Consider the following 17,887-nt stretch of genomic DNA (forward strand, 5'->3'; position numbering starts at 1 on the left):
AAGTCCAAGCCTCCACTTTTCGCTCGAAACTGTAATTTCTACAGCGGTGAAGGAGTTCGTGTTGCTGGAGGCTCTGGCGGGTGAGAGAAGCGAAACACCTGTGCGACTTGTCTTTCCCCGGATATTGTCTTCCATTCGTTTCCGGCCTTTTGTCCGGGGGTATTCTTGTGTTTCTGTTTCTTTGGAGCTGTGTCACCTTCGACGACAAAACGCAAACCCTGAACCAGGCGTGTCCAGTGTTTTCCGGGACTCTCCGCAATGCTTGGCAAGGAGGAGCAACTGAAGGGGTATGAAGAATGTGAGCAAACAAAGGGCGCAACTACTTTTGTTCGGCTGAAAAAGGAGGTAGCTGCTGGCGTGATTGCAGAAGAAGATGAAGTACAGGCAGCAGAACCCGCAGCAGCAGTCGCACCTGTGGCTACTGGTGCAACTGCTGCTGCAGTATGCCCAGGAGAAGTTGCAGCAGCAACAATACCAAAAGAAGATGAAGAGACCCCCGCAGGTGGAGTAACAGCGTCCGGCGAAGAGGACATCGCTGCTGCGGGGAGCTCTCTCGCCCAACAACTTCAACAGCTGCAGCAGCGGTTGTCCGCGATGCGTTGGGGTTCCTCTACACCGCTCAGCCACCCCCAAAAGCAGCAGCAGAAACAACAGCAGAGGCAGCAGGAGAATGCGGGGCATACGAGTAGCTTGAGCTCCAACAGCAACAGCAACACGGGCTCTGCTGCGAGAAGCGATAGCGGCTCCGAATCAGAGGCCGAGCCAGAAACTGTGGGAGGGATCCCTGCTGCTACATCACTAGGCAGCTTAGTCATGTCGCTCGCTGCATCAGCAGCAAATTCTGTGGCGGAGAAAATCGGGCAGTCGGCGCAGCAACTCTTCAGGCCTTCCGGTCAGCTATCACGGCTTTGTGTTTAGGGCTCAGAAAGAATCGCGGCGCTTTCTGTGAATTATGGTGTAGCTGGCTTAGTTCTTCAAGAGAAATTTGCACCTGGAGTACGCTTTGGTGGTGCAGTAACGCTGCCTTCGTTTGCTGGTTTTTTCCATTGCCTGTACTCAACGTTTCATCTTTACATTTTCTGTTGTTTGTTTCGTTGCTCAGGTCTTTTTGAAGTAGATGCGAGGGTTTATTTATGCGATAGGGGTGACAGCTCATCTGCCCTTTCCGCCCTCATCCCTTCATACATGGACTTATCTCATCCTTTCAGTTACTTACTGATTAATATGTCTGATAAGAGATATGCAATGGCAAAATCTTGCCCCGCTCCATCCAATGCAGAGTTTCATGCGGCAGCAGCACCAACGTCTGCTGCTACTGCCGCTGCCGCTGCTACTACTCTGGATATCACAACTCCCCGCAGCGCCTCCACAGCCACTAGCAGCGAGGTTGGAAGTCCACGGCACCACCGCCAGCAGCAGCATCAGCAGCAAGCAGCATTGGCGTATCCGGTGCCTGAGGGCTCCGCCTCAGGACCACAAACGGACACAGCAGCAGCAGCAGCAGCAGCAGCAGCGGTGGGGGAGTTTCGGACAGGCACAGTAATAGACGCAGGGTTCAAGGGCTTGCCTTATCCCCCTCTCCGTCTCTGTCTTTCCCTTTGTGTTAGCGCAGGCAGGTGGCTTCAGAGCGATAGCGCGCATGTGCTGCTGCTACAGTGCTTCAGGGGTTTAGGGCGTTCAGCTTGCCTTGCTGCAGCCTTTCTGCCTTGGGCAGGGCTTTGTGTGGACACAGCAGCTGCTGCAGCACAGATCGAAGACGCTCTGGGTATACCTCACGGAGCTCTTCCGCTTTTGCCAAGTCAGAGAAGATTCTTGGCCTTCTTTGAGGAGCTTATGGGTCTCAGTAGCCCTACCACATCTCTGAGACTGCTGGATCAGCCGCAATCGCAGCAGTTCGTTCCAAGGAGACTTCGAAGAGTTATCTTATGCGGACTTCCCGGTATAGAGGAGGCACTTCATGCTTTCAGTGACACATGCGAAGGGCCCAGACAGAACGATTCTGTTGCTGCTGCTGCCGACGTAACGGCGGAGAATCAGCAGCCGCAAGTGTTACTGTTTCGGCCCGTGTTGGAAGTTTGGCTTGAGGGGTCTTTGGTGTACTCTTCTCTGCAACAATACAGTCCTCCTGCTCTTGCCGACAGCTCGCCACCTGCGAACGGCCTTAAGAAGCCGCAGCAGCAGGAGCAGCATCAGGAGCTTGAGGCTCAGGGAATCTGCTGTTGCCGAGCTCGCCAGCTGCCGGTTTACAACCCCGAAGAAGGAAGCCTCAAGTTCGATATTGATGGTGTCGAGGCATGCGGCGATCTTCTATTGCGCTTGCTCCATGTCGTCCCGGAGCAGCACGAGCAAGAGCAGCAGCAGCAGCAAGATTTTTGGTGCTGCAGCAATCCGAGCTGCCACAGGAGTTCTCTGTGGGGTCGCAAGGTGCCTATGGCCCGTGCAGCTTTCCACACTGCATCTGTCAGTATGCCTGGATGCATTTCATTTTCCAAGTCGGAATTAGATGGAGGACCAATGCTTGCTGCGGCCTTTCCTGACGATTGCTTTATTGCTGCCTTTTTTGACACTGTTGAGGCCACTCAGGCCTGCTTGCCAGGCAGCGCCGCAGCTGATACAGAGAACTGTGCAGCTGAAGCAGCTAGTGCTGCAGCTGCAAGAGAAACACGCCAGCTGGTTGAGCGAGTCCGGCAAGAGGGGTTTCAGTGGCGCAAGCTCCGGCATCAGCAGCTTGAGCAGAAACAGGAGGAGCAAGAGAAGGGTGAGCAGATGGCTGTTCCAGAGCCAACCGCGGATGTTCAGAGAGGCTTGCAGTCAAGAGTGAAGCCTGTAGACGGGCACGTGACTAAAAAGGAGCAGCAGGAACAGCCGGGTCAGCAATCGGGAGGAGGGTCACCCAGCTGCTTTGACGTTGAGGATTGGGACTCCGGAGGGGCTTTTTCAGCAGCAAGGGTCGCAATAGCTGCTGAGAGAACCGCAGCAGGAGCACTCACAGCAGGAGAAAACAATACATCTAGCCGTGAAGTGACGGCTGCAACAACTACCACGGGAATGCTATCACCTTGGCAGGAGCAGGGGCAGCTGCAGAAGCTAGAGAGCGAAAGCGACATAAGTTGGGGCTTGTCCGATGACGAAGGAGAGACACGTCAAACTTCGTCCTTCACTGTCCCTGCTTCTACCGTTTCTCCCCCCAGTTCCGCAGCCTTTCTCCCTGTCGCTTCTGAGAGGAAGTCGTCATTGGTAGGACAGGAAGGGAGCGCAAACATGCAGACCTCTCCTGCCGCTGATGGTCGAAAGGCACGAAGTACTGCCTGCAATGAAGACGAAAGCGATGAAAAACGCGGCAGCAGCGGCGTCACTGCTGCTGTTTCTGCTGAAGAGCTGGTGAAGACACCATCAGCACCAGCAGTAGGATCAGCGGCCTCAGAAATGTCAGCAGCGTCCGTAGCGGATTTGCTGCTCGGTGTGTCTAGCGGAAGTGAGGAAGAGGGCGGACTGCCTGTTCTTGGTTCGCGCACTCGTAGCATCAGCAAGGCCAGCAGCACTAAGAGTAACACAAGAGGCCACCCCGCAATGCACAGACGGGACAAAAACGTTGTAGTAGTAACAACAGTGACAGCAACACAAGTCTCTGCAACAGCAAATGCTCCAGGCTCCGACGGAATCGACTCGCGAGAAAGCAGCAATGGCGAATGGGTTACTGTTGCCTCGCTGGAATCGTCCCCCGTCCTACTAGCCTCCCCATGCCTTACTTCACGTGACCCAGGGTGCAGCAGCAGCAACAGGACACTCAGCAGCAAGAGTAGCAGTTCTAGCGGCAATAGCAGTGGATGTATCTCCCCGAAGCGAACTGCGGACAGTTTGTTCGTGCTTCTTGAACAGCAGCAGCAGCAGGCACAGGAACAGAGGCCTCCACAGTCGGAACGCGTGACAATACAGCGGCGGCAGGAGCGACTTCGGCAGCTGCAATTGCTTCAGAAGGACGAGGAGGAGAGGGTGTCGAATAGGGGTTCCCCATAGTTGGAGCAGTGGAACAAAGGCCACAAACTGGAAGACGGAGACAACAAACAGGGCATCAAGGCCTGATGTCAACGGAGCCATACTTTTAGAAATAAGAGCTCGAAATGCACAGACAACTCATTTTCTCATTCCCTCAGATCCTCATGCCTCTTGGGCCTCGTGGTTCATATCTCCACAGACACTTCTCGTGCTCTTTTCCACTTGTCGCTTTTTTTTTTCGGCCCCAGGTGTAGCCACTAGATATTTGTTCTCTCTCGAGACCATGATTGCTTTTTTTTGTTCCGTGCCACTCGTGTCATTAGTGCTCCGTCATCCGTCCCCTCCGGTTGAGCCGGTTCCGGGCGACGTACACAGAAGCAAACTTCGGGGTCAGGTGCAAACTTACAGCATCCCCTCACGGCGTGCCATTATCCCGCGCAGGGGATCAGGAGATCTCAGGGATGCCATCAGCGCACCAAAACTGCTCTTTCAGGACTACCAGATGATTTAGCAGGGTCGTACGGACCCCTATATGCATGGAGCTTTTATCCGGAGTTATGACGTGGAGTTTTCGGTTCTCAGATTGGTGAAGCATTGGTTGTCGCGGTCGCAGTCGTTTTTCGTGTATTTCGTCATCTCAAAACTATCAATCCCTTCAATTGCGCTTCACGTGCTGCGCAACTTTTTTCTGCTGAGGCAGCCGCTGCAGCAGCTGCTTCACATGCAGGGATCAGTTTGTCTTTGCCTGAGACGCCTCACTTTGTGTGTCAATTTTGTGACCTGATGCGGGGCCAATTAGACAACTAGCAAGCTAGGCGGGCTACACTGTGGTGTGCTTGACCACGCGACCGCGCATTTCAAGGCAGCTGACCGGGCGATAAAGCAGCCTTTCCTGCTATTGCTAAAGCCATTTCTGCTACTGCGTCTGCTGATCTGTACGAATTAGTATGAGTGTTTTTGAATGAGGATCATAGTTGCTGCAGAGAACACAACACTTAAACAGTGGCAAGCTTTCAGTGAACATGCTCTACGGTTTCACCTAGCCCCTAAGTAGAACTGCAGCAATTACGTAGTTCCTTGAAATGCCCGAAGTTGCATGGGACTCTGTTTTCTTAGGGTTCTCCTTCCATTTCCTCCAGGCATTATCACGGTTCTTTTCGGAGGTGAGTCCTTTCTTTCTGGCGTATGCCGTAGGGGAAGTGTCCGCAACAGCAGAAATCAAGCACTGCTTCCGCACAAAGCGCGCTACGTTCGCCGCAGCCTTTGGCTAGCGGATCTGCATCATGGTAGCAGCTTCGCTCGGAAATACCTTTGTTCTGTTGTTGGACAGATGCACTGCAAATACTTCACCGGAAGTGCATCAAACGCAAACTTGACGGGTGCCTATTTACCAAAAATCAGACTTCAACGTGAAAAGGCACTTTCGTAGATGCGGAACCTGGTCACGCTCATTTATTGAGTGGCATTTGAACAGTGTAGCGAATAGGTGACACCCGTTTCTTCCCCGTGACGCCAGCAACCCATAACTAAAATATTGTCCATTGCCGGGTTGGATGTAAGGCCAAAAGGTAATTTTTAAATTGAGTATGGCAAGCTAGTCCAGGTGTATTCAGGCGTTTCCTAATGAGCTGAGTCATTTCATGGTAGCCCGCTTTAAAGAACCCTGAATTGGTCAGGTGGCAAAGTTAGCCCATGCACGCAGCAGGGATGTAAGGCGTCTGGCTTTCTGGACCATGACACGTAAATCCTAGACAAATATAGAATGGAGTCAGTCTGCAGAAGCCGTGATTACACAGTTGCTCCGCTCAGTGTATTAACTTCATGGGTTCCCGCAGTCAGGCACTGAACAAATAATTCAAGTTGAGTGTGATCTGCAGTCTCAGTTGCGGTCGAAGTCTATTTAATCGTGCAAGACGCGCAACTAAGACTCTTCAGCTGCTAATTCTGCAGCTGAGACTCTTTCTGCATTTACACGACAACGAGCAATGCAGCAGCAGCCCACCCGAGTTCTTCTGGTCTTGCTGGCAACAGGCGGAGATTTTTCAAGTGCCTAATGGTGAAAATGACCCACATAATGAAAATTGAAAAGTGAAGGTCATGCTGTTCTTCTTTTCCAGTGGAATGAAACGTCTCCAATATTCACTGAATAACAGCTGGTTTGGGGTTGGCAGGTTCGTTGAAGTGTGGAGATTTGACAGTTGGGTTGTTGCTTCTGCGTAGCTCTATAGAACTTTTTGAAACTGTAAACGAAGTATAATTTCTAATATAGTAGAATGCGCTGAGGCTTCCAACTCCATTCCTGACCTCACCACCATGGTCGTACCATGGTCGTGGGGTCACTTCTTCCGCCGGAAATGGCAGTCGTGTTGTTTGCGAATGGGTTGTTCAAGAAACTGTTCCCGCTAGCAAAACATTGCTGACTTATACCTTGGTGAGGTTCTGGGTACATGCCTGGTGCTGTCAACAACCCCTGAGGACAACTGCTGTACAGCAACAGGTTTGCAACCGAGCTTTTGCGCGGACGTTTTGGCCTCACTTTGGCAGCGAGCTTTAGTTCATTGGAATTATTTATGAAATAATTGGAAATATTTTTTCTGAGTTTTTTCTGCACAAAGTGCTGGGATGTACGCCCTACCGGTCTCATTGTTTTTTCCCTTAATTCTGGAATTCATGGAGCAGCTGCCGAACCAGTGATCGGTTCTCTGATCTTGCCATTTAGATAAACTCTTGATGCAGCAATACATCCCTTGATGCCCACAAGTTACCTTACGCCTGCATCTTGCGCTTACTGCGGACGCCTGAGTCCACCGCTAACAGGGTATTGTGCACTGCACTGTCAACAGCAGTTCGTCTCTGCCTGGGAGCCCCACCAGGTACATAAGAAGCTCTCAGGGCTTCAATTCTTTTGCTTTTTATGGAGGAATGACCCCAGAGGAGTGACGCGCAGCGCAACTCCCGGTTTTTCTCGCGGCGTCGCTTCCTGGATAGTACTGCAACACAGTGCCTACCCTATCTAACATGTGTTCTTCCGGCAAAGACAAGGCACGTATTGTAGATCCTTTTAGTGAGAACAATGACCAAATGCTTCGCCGGCTCATTGGTGAAGGCTTCACCAGTATCAGCCACGGGAAAAACCGAGTTAACCTCATGCAAGCTGGCACTGTAAGTATCAAGGCAGCGCTGGGCACAACATGCATTATGAAGTGTCTTTGAGAATTTTCGCCCTCCTTTGTTATTCCTTTTTAAATTTGTGCAACTGTGCGAGGCGAAGTCACTTCAAGAAGTTCAACACCGTATACAAGAAACCTAGCTCGTGTACGATTTTGTTTAGCTTGCCTGCATAATACATGCAAAACGTCTAATTCCTTCTTTGCATGATAGTTTACAGTGCAATTGTTGCAGCCATGCTTGGCCGCCCCTGGGGCAACATGTTCAACTATTTGTTCATGCGATCCAGTTCTTGCGTGTCTGCAAACACATATGATACTTACAGGGCTTAGAATTTGTGTTCAAGAGGCTTCAGCCAGTCGTACCTCTACCTGACCGTGAGTGGTACTCCGCAGGTACGCTTGCTTTTGCGTTATCTGATGAAAAGATCTACAGCCGTAGAGCTCAGGTCAAAAATTCAAGAGATGCACGAATCTGTCCAACTTTTCCCTGATGTATATTTCTTCTGAGACAGCTTTCATTTGGTTTCCCACTTGCTCTTTAGTTTTTAGGAACTATGATGTGGACCAAGACGGCGAGATCGACCGCGAGGCGTTTGAAGACATAATTTTGCAGGTCAGCATCACGGACAACGCTTGTGACCTTTTATTGCATGGGGTTGCGAGTGCGTCAGTTGTTCGTTATGAAAGCCTCAGTGTCTTCCACGGTCAAAAGAGAATATGTTTATGCCCCATTTTCGGCCGACCTCATATTTGTCCTACTTATGCATCCTTATTCTTGCCTGCAGTACCACGCACATCATTACGAGAAGGTTTTTCAAAACAGCAGACGTCCAGGCCAAACGCAAGTGAGTTGAGTTTAAACGAATCTTTTGGGTCGCAAAGTCACTATCGACTGGAAATATTTACAAAGTGCCACCGCCTCTTATTTTTTTTGGAGGAAGCCAATTATTCTGCAAATATCATAATGCGGGAGAACGGCAGCTGCAGAGAAGGCCCTCTGGCGACGATATTTAGCGTTGATCCACACTAGTGCCCATAGGCAGGACGTCAAGCATCGATATAGCTCAACAAATGCATGTGAATAACCCCGTAAATGAGGGTAATGGCCGGCCACACCAGCGGGCTGTAGAAGCACAAACTTGGGGCCAGGTCCCCTTTTCCGTACAGGTATCTGGGCGCCTCCATGCGGACGCATCTCATGCATCGGAATCATGTAAGCTCACGTTCCCGGGTCCTGCGCGTGCTCCATCTGACCAATGCGTCCAGGTTAGTGTATACTTTTCAGGTGCTACCATCAGCAGTCTATTTCCTTGAGGCTTTAAAATTGCATTCAGGGAAGCCAGCCCGTTGTATATGAGGAAAGACTTTCAAGCAAAAGCGTGCAAAATTACCTTTTAGTGGGCGGAGCTAGCTGAAGGAATTAACTCATAAACTTAGACATCTCCTCACTAAAAAGTGTCTCGGGATTACTGTTACAAAGCCTTACCAGCAACATTAACACGAATGCTTGAGCACAAAGTGCAGATTTCCTCACACAGCTTCGTTACGTTTATACCAGTAGAGCTGGCCGTTACTATCTCACTGTGTAGAAAGACTAGTCTGCGCAGCTGAGGCAGCCAATCCAGCTACCCAACGTTTCTATGAATCACCAAGAATATAGCAGCTGGGCTGTGAAAATCCTCTGAAGTGATTGTTTAGAAGGCCAGCGCGGTTACTGAACTAGTAAGTTGCTGGGCTCTTTAACATGGGAGCGCTGGCGAGGCTTCTGTTTTGTGAGGGGTCTTGTTGTGGGCGCAGCTTGCATCATACATTATGTTTCCAGCGCATCACGGCGTCTGTCAGGTTTTTAAAGATTACCACTTCGGCGAAGTTGTTGGGAAGGGTAGCTTTGGCAAAGTCCAGCTAGTGACGCACAAGAAAACAGGCGCGAAGAGAGCTTGCAAAACTATTGGTAAGACGGGCTGCCCTTCGTTTTTCCTCGATTCACATTCAACTGGCTATGCTCAAAGGCTGCGAGCTGGCTACAGTGATTATTGCATCATAGATCTCCGTAGCACGCCACCGTTTCCCCGCACTTTTCAGTACTAAGATGATGAGAAGCACATTTACTGAACACTACGTCTTTTAAGCATATTAGTGTCCTTTTGCGACCTATCTTTGTGTTCACGCTTGAAGCAGCAATCCAGTCACCGGAACAGTGGAAGCTTATTAAATCCGAGGTGGAACTGCTGAAAGCGTTGAATCACCCGAACATCATGAAGGTGACCTGCTGTTAAATATCTAGAGAACAGCTGCAATTCCAATGTGCCTTGGATTGTCGCTTATTCCTTAATGTAGATAGCATGAGATTGTTTTTATTTGCTAAGCATGCTGCCTTTTAACAGCTCTTTGAGACGTATCAAGATGGTTACACCATTTATCTTATCATAGAGCTCTGTAAGGGCGGGCCACTGTTCGACCGCATTGTTCGGCACTACGAGGTGATGCGAAGTCCACTTACAGAGGAACAGGTGACTACTTAATGTTTCTATGCTGCTCCTGCTTTGCAGCTACATGAGATAAAAACGCGTAAAGCGAGGAAAACATCAAACGTACCAACGATAAAGCAATGACTAGTATGCCTTTTGAGACGACTCAGTAGCCTCCTAGTTTGGAATGCACAGGCATAGTTTTGTGCTGGTGACTACATTTGCGATTCATCGATCTTACCGCGCTGCAACGAGATGGTTAACTTGTCAATGTCGAACTTCCATTGGATAATGCGGCCTTTTAGATTCAGCAATAGTGCATTTCTTTTCGAAAAGGCTACTTATGGTCTCCTACTCAGAGACTGTGCGCCTGCAGTTTTCTATGCAGTGTTTCGACAACCGAGTTCTTGAGTTTTAGCAATCTCGAGGTTCGCATTCTGCAGTGCCTTCTGCTGCTGTTCAGTTTTGACTTCGCAGGTCTGCGTTTGGATGAGGCAGATCTTGTCCGCGTGCTCTTACTGTCATGAGAAAGGCGTTGTTCATCGAGACTTAAAGCCAGAAAATATACTTTTTGTAGATGTGCATGCTGATTCACCTCTCAAGGTATGGGGCAAAGGCTTATGAAATAATATTCCTGGCAGCATAGACAACGTGGAAGCAAATTTACTTTTCCTTGATCAGCTCGCTTCTTTGGAGATGACTTGCATTTGGCGAGCTGAGTGAAATTTGCAGATAATCGATTTCGGGCTCAGCGGCACCCTCAATCGGCTTCGCGAGACGGCCACGGAGGTTAAAAGGCGGTTCGGAGTCAGCGCTTCTATAGCGAAGCTCTTTCCAATAATCAGCGGGAAAAACATCATTCCATGGTACTTTTTCTACTAACTGCGTCTATAACATGTCATACACATGCACTCAAGTTTCCTTTCTTTGGCATGGTATTGGTGCCCCTGCCTTTGACTCCGCCACTCTTCTTTCCTGCGTCTTGCCTTCATTGGCTGTAACTGCAGTCATGAACTGTTTCTTGGCATATGTTTGCCCCTTTGCACGACTGTTTAGTTTTGTAGGAGACATTTAGTGAGTCTGGCACGCGTTACCAGTGCATTGTGCAGTTGGCTGAGAATGGAATCCAAGAGACAGTGCTTTTCTACGCTGATTCGGCTAGCCGCACAGCGCGGTCGGAAACTCATGGTTCCTTTTCTCTTCTTGTGTCTATATTTGTAGGTATATTAAAAGAGTTCGCATGCAACGTGCAGGAACGCCACACTACATGGCCCCAGAAATGATCAGAGGACAGTATGATGAAAAATGCGATATATTTGCCGTTGGCATCATTATGTTTCAGGTATGCCTGTAAGTATTCAGAGCTTTCTGGTGCGCAGCTGCAGCAGGAACCATGAAATATTATCCTATAACGCATGGAGGTCTTCCAAGCAGGCTTGCAGCAGGCCAAGTGCTTAGCTTCTCTGTGGCTGGCGCATGTTTTCGAACAGCTTCTCTCTGGCTACCACCCATTCTTTATCCCTGGAGTGGACAACGAACATACCGCGGAAAACAAGATTTTGCAAGATGATCCATGCCTTAACGGTATCACAGAGCCGAGGCAACGCTGCAGCATGCCACACCTACTGAGTACAAATAGAGACAGCTTATCGAATGTCAAGCTATCTTCTGCTGGGTAGAAAGGCTGTTTATGTTGCAGGGGATGTGTGGCAGTGCGTCTCAATGCAAGGAAAGGATCTGCTTAAGAAGTTGATCCAGAAGAATCCTAGAAAGCGCAGTTCTGCACAGGCGGCTCTCGAGCATCCATGGTTCACGTTAGTCCTTTGTCGCACGGGCCAATCTCTGCCCTTAAGCGTTTCATTATATTTTTTACGTGGCTCTAGAGCAACCACCGCAGATGATACAGTAAATCTGGGGAAGCTACAGCACTGCAGGAGCTGGTGTATTAACGGGATGCAGAAAAACGGTTGTGTATTTCGAGACATTTTTCCACTGATTGATTTGCGTGTTTGCATGCTTCCCGATTCTGTCTGCTCTTTTGCTTGTATTCGACCTCAATGAGTCATTGCGAGCTTTGCTGAAGCCGGCCCATCTCAACTGCTTGCACTTGCTGTAAAGCTGTTTTGATGACTGCTTTGTTTGCTGTTTTGTTGAGGTGCGTTTTTCATGGCATTTTCTTGTGAATGTTTGCCATATCTGTCAGGCTGGTGACAACGCGCTGCGCATGCATTTCACAGTTAACCCCCTCTGTCTTTGAAGGTCTTCGATCCTGGCAGAGCCAAAATAGGCTCAAACAAGCCGTGCTCCAGTTGCTGGCTAAAGAGCTTAACGAGACAGATATAATTCAGCTGAGGAAGACGTTTGAAGCATTTGACAGAAATGGCCGAGGAACAATTAGTGTAGACGAGCTAAAACAGAGTAAGTCCCTGTTTCTTCCACATTCGCATAGAACGAGCAGATACACAAAGGCGAATGAAATTCTGAGAGGATTTATTTGTATATACTCCTCTCAGGCATGCACGACGCCGGTTACACAGTAATAGAGAGCGAGTTGGGACAAATATTCAAATCGATTGATGCAAGCCAGCAAGGGCACATAGGTATTCCTCAAAATAAAAAATGCGTAGAGCAAAGGGATGCTGCTGCTGTATTGGACTCCAAGCTAGGGGTTGGACATTCGAACTTGCACTCAAATGGCCGAAGTACATCTAGCAATACTATTATTCTCCGTGATGCCTACCTTATAAATATTTACGGCGGTCTTTCTTCCGACTTCTCCAAGCCTTGTATCGTTTATCTCGTTGGTTTGCCTGTCCCTGAAGGGTACAACGAATTTATATCCACTCTCCTTGCAAGACGCGTAGTAGTGCGAGAGGAGCAGCTAAGGGAAATATTTGATAAATTTGATAAAAAGGGAGAAGGGCGCTTAACTTTGGAAACGTTGCGAGGGATCCTAAAGTGTTCTAAGTAGGTTTAAGTATAGTACATCTGCTAATCGAAGAAAGCCCAAACCAGGTGTCACGAATACACACAAAAGAGGAATGACCCTCATGCAATATCGCCACTAGTACTATTAAAACTGCCCACCTATTTAAGATGCAATTTTTCACTATAAGGAAGAAAAAACGAAGAGACGAATCGCTCATGCGGCAGTACGTTGCGGGGTGCAGCTACGGTGTTCTGAAAGACGAAGAACTACAAATGATATTTGCAGAAATCGACAAAAATTGCGACGGGTGAGCCTCATTGCTCTCTTCTTTCCTGTTGGAAAAAATTGCCGAACTTTAGCTAGAACTAAGCCCACTGTGAGTGTAGGCTGCGTAGTGCTCTACAGTCTTTGGGACTTTTAACTCTTCTAAATCACACTGAGCTGCCACACTGAGCTGCCGATGCGGAATGAGTATACGTAGAGCTGTGACTGATTCTCACAATGTTGATGGTGCTGTGCAGGTATGTCGACTTTTATGAATTCTGCGACTTGATGACGGCGGCGGACTGAAGCAGTCTGTGGACCAGAGAGCCATCTTGCATGTTTGGGCTTTCCCGTTCTCAAATGCCCCAGCAGGACTGGGAGGGCTTATTCACCCTTTTATCGTATGTTGCAGTGAGGAGGTCTTCCAAACAGTTCAGTCTGCATCTGACAGTATTTTGGTTAGGCACTCCATGAGTCCTAATGCAGGCGACTTTCTTCTTTACTTGCGATGCTCGTTTACATGACGTCCGATTTTTTCATAAAGTGCCATCAAGCAGGAATTCAGCTGAAGTTTTGCCTGTTGATCATGAGAGAAGAAAAGTGAAGACAGAATGTCCATTTACCCGTCTCAGTAGCTGGTCCCTAACGCCTCCTTAGATACAAAAACTGTTCATGTTCATCCGCTTAGCGTGGCTATCAGGACTCTAGATTGCTGGCATGCAAACACTGTGCAATCTCCCAGCTGTTTCTCTACATTTGTATTCACCAGCCTCTTGTCTCCTGCAGCCTTGAAACAACGGGTGCACTCACATGAGCCCTCATGTTCACAATCTTCTCTCTGCTGAAGGTTTTCGCGAAATTTCGACTGAATGCCACTCCGTCTTTAAGATTGTACTGCGCAGCCCTGTGGGATACTATTAAATGGCTAATGCCGCGTAGTTGGCGTGACAGCTATCAAGGGCAGGTTTCAACAATTAACTAACGTTATATTTGTGCAAGTATGGACTTTTGTAGTTTTGAAAGAGATCTCATAAATTCATGCCGTCACGGCAAACACGGGAAATATCCTACCGTCACTGACAAAGGCAGGAAATATATATGTAACCAGTGCGTACTACACCAGCTAATCAACCTGTGGCTGTGCTGGGTGTGTTAATGCAAAATCTAATTTTGTGAGCTGCCGTCTAACTTCGATTCCGCCCACATTTGGTTTAATATGCTAAAACTGTGACTTGCAGCAACAGCAGGGGAAAATGAGATACCTGCTGGCACCACCAGGGAGCTAGGTTATCATCGAAAATGCACTTCGCGCTCCGTGTCTTGATAGCAGACGTGTAGATGCTGTACAACCTCAAATACTAGAAAAAGACTTCTCGTAGTTAAGATTCTGGGTCGACAATCGGGTCGAAACCCTTGTATCTGCATATACGGAGCGAAGAACAATTTTGTCCTCCATTAAAGCCTCGAAACAAGCAAAATATGCCCCAAATTCCCCAAATAAAAGCATATACCGATGTGCACAGTAATGGAAGGAGGGAAGATGGCCTCAAGTCTCTTATAGCATTGGACGCACCTGCGAGACGCAGTGATCGCTCTGGTGATGCGCGTTTCTAAGTGCGCTGGGTCATAGTATAGCATTGACCCGGGAGTAAAGGAGGTGCCGTCTCCTAAGCGATTGTCTGCAGTCGTGGAAAACGTAAAAAAAGAGCAATGAAGTATCCTTCTAGTTTCAAAATAATTTGAAATTGGCAGAAGGTGTACAGCTAAACGAAGAAGGCAGTCCGCTAAGTTGCTTTGGGCTGGCTTGTGAAAACTTGCATTAAGAAACATTTTGGGCATTGCTGCTGCACCTTTTGTGCCTATTTTTCAGCATGGATATATGCGTCAGGCAGCGTTACTCCACATAATATCGCCAAATTATACGCCGTTTTGCTAGTCGTTGTGTCGCAAGAGTAAACGGAACGTCCGTTGAATTCAAAATCATTCATGAATATCGACTTCGCGCAAAGTGTGGCCACTTACCGACAGGGAAGAACCACAAGAGAGGGTCTGGGCCGAAGGCATCCGTGAAATTTTTTCGGAATCCATGGGACCATGTCACCTAAAAAGTTGCTTCAAAGGAGCACAGCGACTTCTGTGACTGGAGGCACTTCTCACGTGAGTAGACTATATTCTGATAGCAGGAAATGGATTTATGTGCATGAACACATGTACACAAATTCACTTCTGCCTTATCTTAAAGTGAGAAGTATAGTGCATTTAATACATGAGCTTGCATGTTTATTTATCTATATGTGCGTCATCTAACTAGTTCCTGTAAAGGCGGGAAAATGGTAAGGCCTGCACATGCGTGTGCTTTTGTACATCATGTATATATATATATATATATATCATTACAAGTTATTCTCCCTGAGGTGAGTATAAAGTCATACCTCCGGCGGAGTATCAAAGGGAGACTTTCTGAATTGTTTCTCGCAAAATTCAATCGTCGTGACAGCGTTGGACACCAAGCTGAGGGTCAAAGGACACACAAGAAACGTTACATACACACGAACTGGTTACTCATCATAAATTTATTTGCTTGATATGTAGACAACGCAACCGCTGCAGTGTCACGCACTTTGGCACAAGCCAATTACAAGCTCGTGACTATCCTATTATGCCATGTGCAGTGCTGGTTCCCACTGAATTCCATTAATGCACGGAATGCAGTTTGCTCAACACTACATGTGCCTGATAATCGCCAGTTCGTGAGGACATTCCAATTTTTTTGATAATTCAAGCAGAAGCAATGATATGAAGAGGGAAAAGACAGGAAAGGACTTACTAGGAATGAAATACGAGGAAGCCGGAAATGAGAGCGCCGAGGAAGATATCCAGTGTTTCAGCGAAGAGCAGCATGAAGACCCTTTCAAACGATGCCTACGGCAGTACACAGTAAAGCCATTATTGATTCTGTTTTTTCACAACAGTCCCAAACCCATGTTATTTCTCCCTAGCAAAACTTTTGTCTGCTTCGACCCTCCCGAAAGGTGTAGCACCTCTTCTCCCTTGTATTCTTGGTGCCTAAATTCAAAAGTTTAAGCTCTAAGTTTGAACCCGCAAAGCAGAGAGACTGCTTGTATAGAGAATATAAAGAATAGCTTCTGTTCACGCCTCTAGGTGATTGTGTATTTTTTCCTGATTACCTCTTCGCTTTTGATAGCTCGCTTGACGGAAACCAACATGGTAACGGCCACGAAGACAGCCAGAATTGCTCCCCACAGGAGCGCGAGCATAAAGAATTTGTGATTTCCCCAGCCGACGCAGTTGAAGATCCAAGGACAGTGATGGTCCATTTTGAGGACGCAAGATCGACACACACGACAATGGTGAGCTCTATCTGGCTTCCACTGGCAACACCACTTGCATGCTCGCCGCCCGCCACTCTTCTTGGTCTCCTGAAGCATCCGCAAATAAACTCAGAAATTGTACAAGACTTGGAGTAGGCAACTGCAGTCACGGACAAAGCAAAGTTCAAAACCTCCATGGTAGCCTTGTTTACTCTCCACACATTGTGAAATCGCTGGTGTTCCGGTACAAGTTTGACAGCAGTTTCTTCGGCTGCTGCGGTATTATAACTACTAGTATCTATATATATGTTTTATAAATCTTGTTTTCTGGTTGTGAGGAATGGTACTGTGATCTATGTTGACGAACAATTACAGTTGTGGTGCCTGGCTGCTCTGAGCCATCCTCCTTAAAGCTCCATTGGTCTGTCTTCGGAATCGAACCTGCTGGGGTGGTGACGGCTAGCCAGTAGCTCAGCAAAAATAGAAATGTTAAGGTAGCAAAAGCTATAAGCTCGTAGGACCCTCTGCAAACCCGAATAAGAAGCGCATAAATGTAACAGAAACTCTGGACTGCCTTTAACCTGTATTTAGCTGGTCCCTACTATGCAGTGGTATATCTACACACATTTCAATCTGTTTAGGAAAAGCAGCATGTGCATTTTGAGGCTTTTTAAGAGCATTTTTACTTTTGAAATCGCCGCGCATCGCGGAGAGCAGGGGGCCTTCCTATTTGCAGCTGCGGCAAGCAGTGAAACTGAAGCAAAACAAAAAAGGCGCATGGTTGTTTAAAATTCAGCTCTAAAGACGACTAGTCGTATTCGCTCTACTTTACAGAAGTGAAGGTCCTGAGTAAGCACTCTGGACTTCGTAAAGTATTTTCATTGGCCTGCCTCATTTCCCTACTGCTGCATGCAGATGTTCCCCAGCGTCACCTCATCTTTGTGTCCGTTTCATTCAATTTACTTTTAGAGAAATACTCACCGCAACATATACCAAGTTGATATAGAGCACCAGCAGCATGAGAAAAAGCACAGGGAGGCAGCGCAACCACTGACAAGAGCGGGATGGAGCCTTGCCGAAGGTAGACACATCATCTAGAAAGATATCTTCTGCTGCTGCATTTTCAACCGAACCTTTTGCTGGGGCAGATGCTGCTGCTAAGGACCTCATCATTGGAGCTGGCGACGGCGTGCGGGGCTGCCTGCCTTTTCTCTCCCCCATTCCGTAGGCTGCAAGAGCCTCGGGCTCCCCCTCAGCTGAAGACTCCCATGGTTCTGCTGCTCGCTGCACATCTGCTGCAAGAAGTGCTGTGTGTTCGCTGTCTTCAGCCTCAGCGGCAGCAGCCGAAGCTTCCGCAGCGGCTGCCTCTGCTGCTGCCGCCATCGTCGCCGCCGCCCGCTCTGCAGCTGTGGGAGGAGTTTCTTCATCTTTCATTCTGTCAGGTTTTGTGCTGCTGCTGCTGCTGCAGTGCGCAGCGCCGATCCCTCCCTGCCGCCACAGAGGCCCCCGGGTCCCCCTGCCGCCCTGTAGTTGCCCCTCGAATCCTCTAGCTTCGTGTTTGGCATGCAAAATGAAAAGCTTCTCAAAAAGTGATTCAGTTGAATCTAAGTGGTCCTGCTTTTGCTCGCTTCCTTAGCGAGAAGACAGAGTGTTGTCGAGGGCGCAGCAGAGCCGGAGGGACTCAGCCAGCAGCAAGGGTCGCAAGATAAATTCGCCCCCTAATTTGTT

General features: G+C 48.4%; 3 protein-coding genes across 3 annotated transcripts; 2 read left to right on the top strand and 1 right to left on the bottom strand.

Moving 5' to 3' along the window:
* Positions 1-258: 258 nt before the first annotated feature.
* On the top strand, positions 259-4,017 carry ETH_00021670 (uncharacterized protein; the record flags this gene model as incomplete). The annotated part of the gene is made up of 2 exons (XM_013372922.1): positions 259-892; positions 1,103-4,017. 2 exons carry the CDS (start codon positions 259-261, stop codon positions 4,015-4,017), a joined length of 3,549 nt encoding a protein of 1,182 aa, XP_013228376.1.
* A 2,997-nt stretch (positions 4,018-7,014) lies between these two features.
* On the top strand, positions 7,015-10,516 carry ETH_00021675 (CAM kinase, CDPK family CAM kinase TgTPK5, putative; the record flags this gene model as incomplete). Its single annotated transcript, XM_013372923.1, has 9 exons — positions 7,015-7,158; positions 7,490-7,559; positions 7,709-7,779; positions 7,952-8,011; positions 8,964-9,117; positions 9,345-9,427; positions 9,551-9,676; positions 10,112-10,237; positions 10,367-10,516. The coding sequence occupies 9 exons, from the start codon at positions 7,015-7,017 to the stop codon at positions 10,514-10,516; spliced, it is 984 nt and encodes a 327-aa protein (XP_013228377.1).
* Positions 10,517-16,841: 6,325 nt separating this feature from the next.
* ETH_00021680 (uncharacterized protein) lies at positions 16,842-17,593 on the bottom strand (the record flags this gene model as incomplete). The annotated part of the gene is made up of 2 exons (XM_013372924.1): positions 16,842-16,913; positions 17,141-17,593. 2 exons carry the CDS (start codon positions 17,591-17,593, stop codon positions 16,842-16,844), a joined length of 525 nt encoding a protein of 174 aa, XP_013228378.1.
* Between the last annotated feature and the right edge of the window lie 294 nt (positions 17,594-17,887).

Source organism: Eimeria tenella, genomic scaffold (assembly GCF_000499545.2).
Source record: "Eimeria tenella Houghton genomic scaffold, Eth_scaff111, whole genome shotgun sequence".
In the NCBI taxonomy this organism is placed as follows: Eukaryota; Apicomplexa; class Conoidasida; order Eucoccidiorida; family Eimeriidae; genus Eimeria; species Eimeria tenella.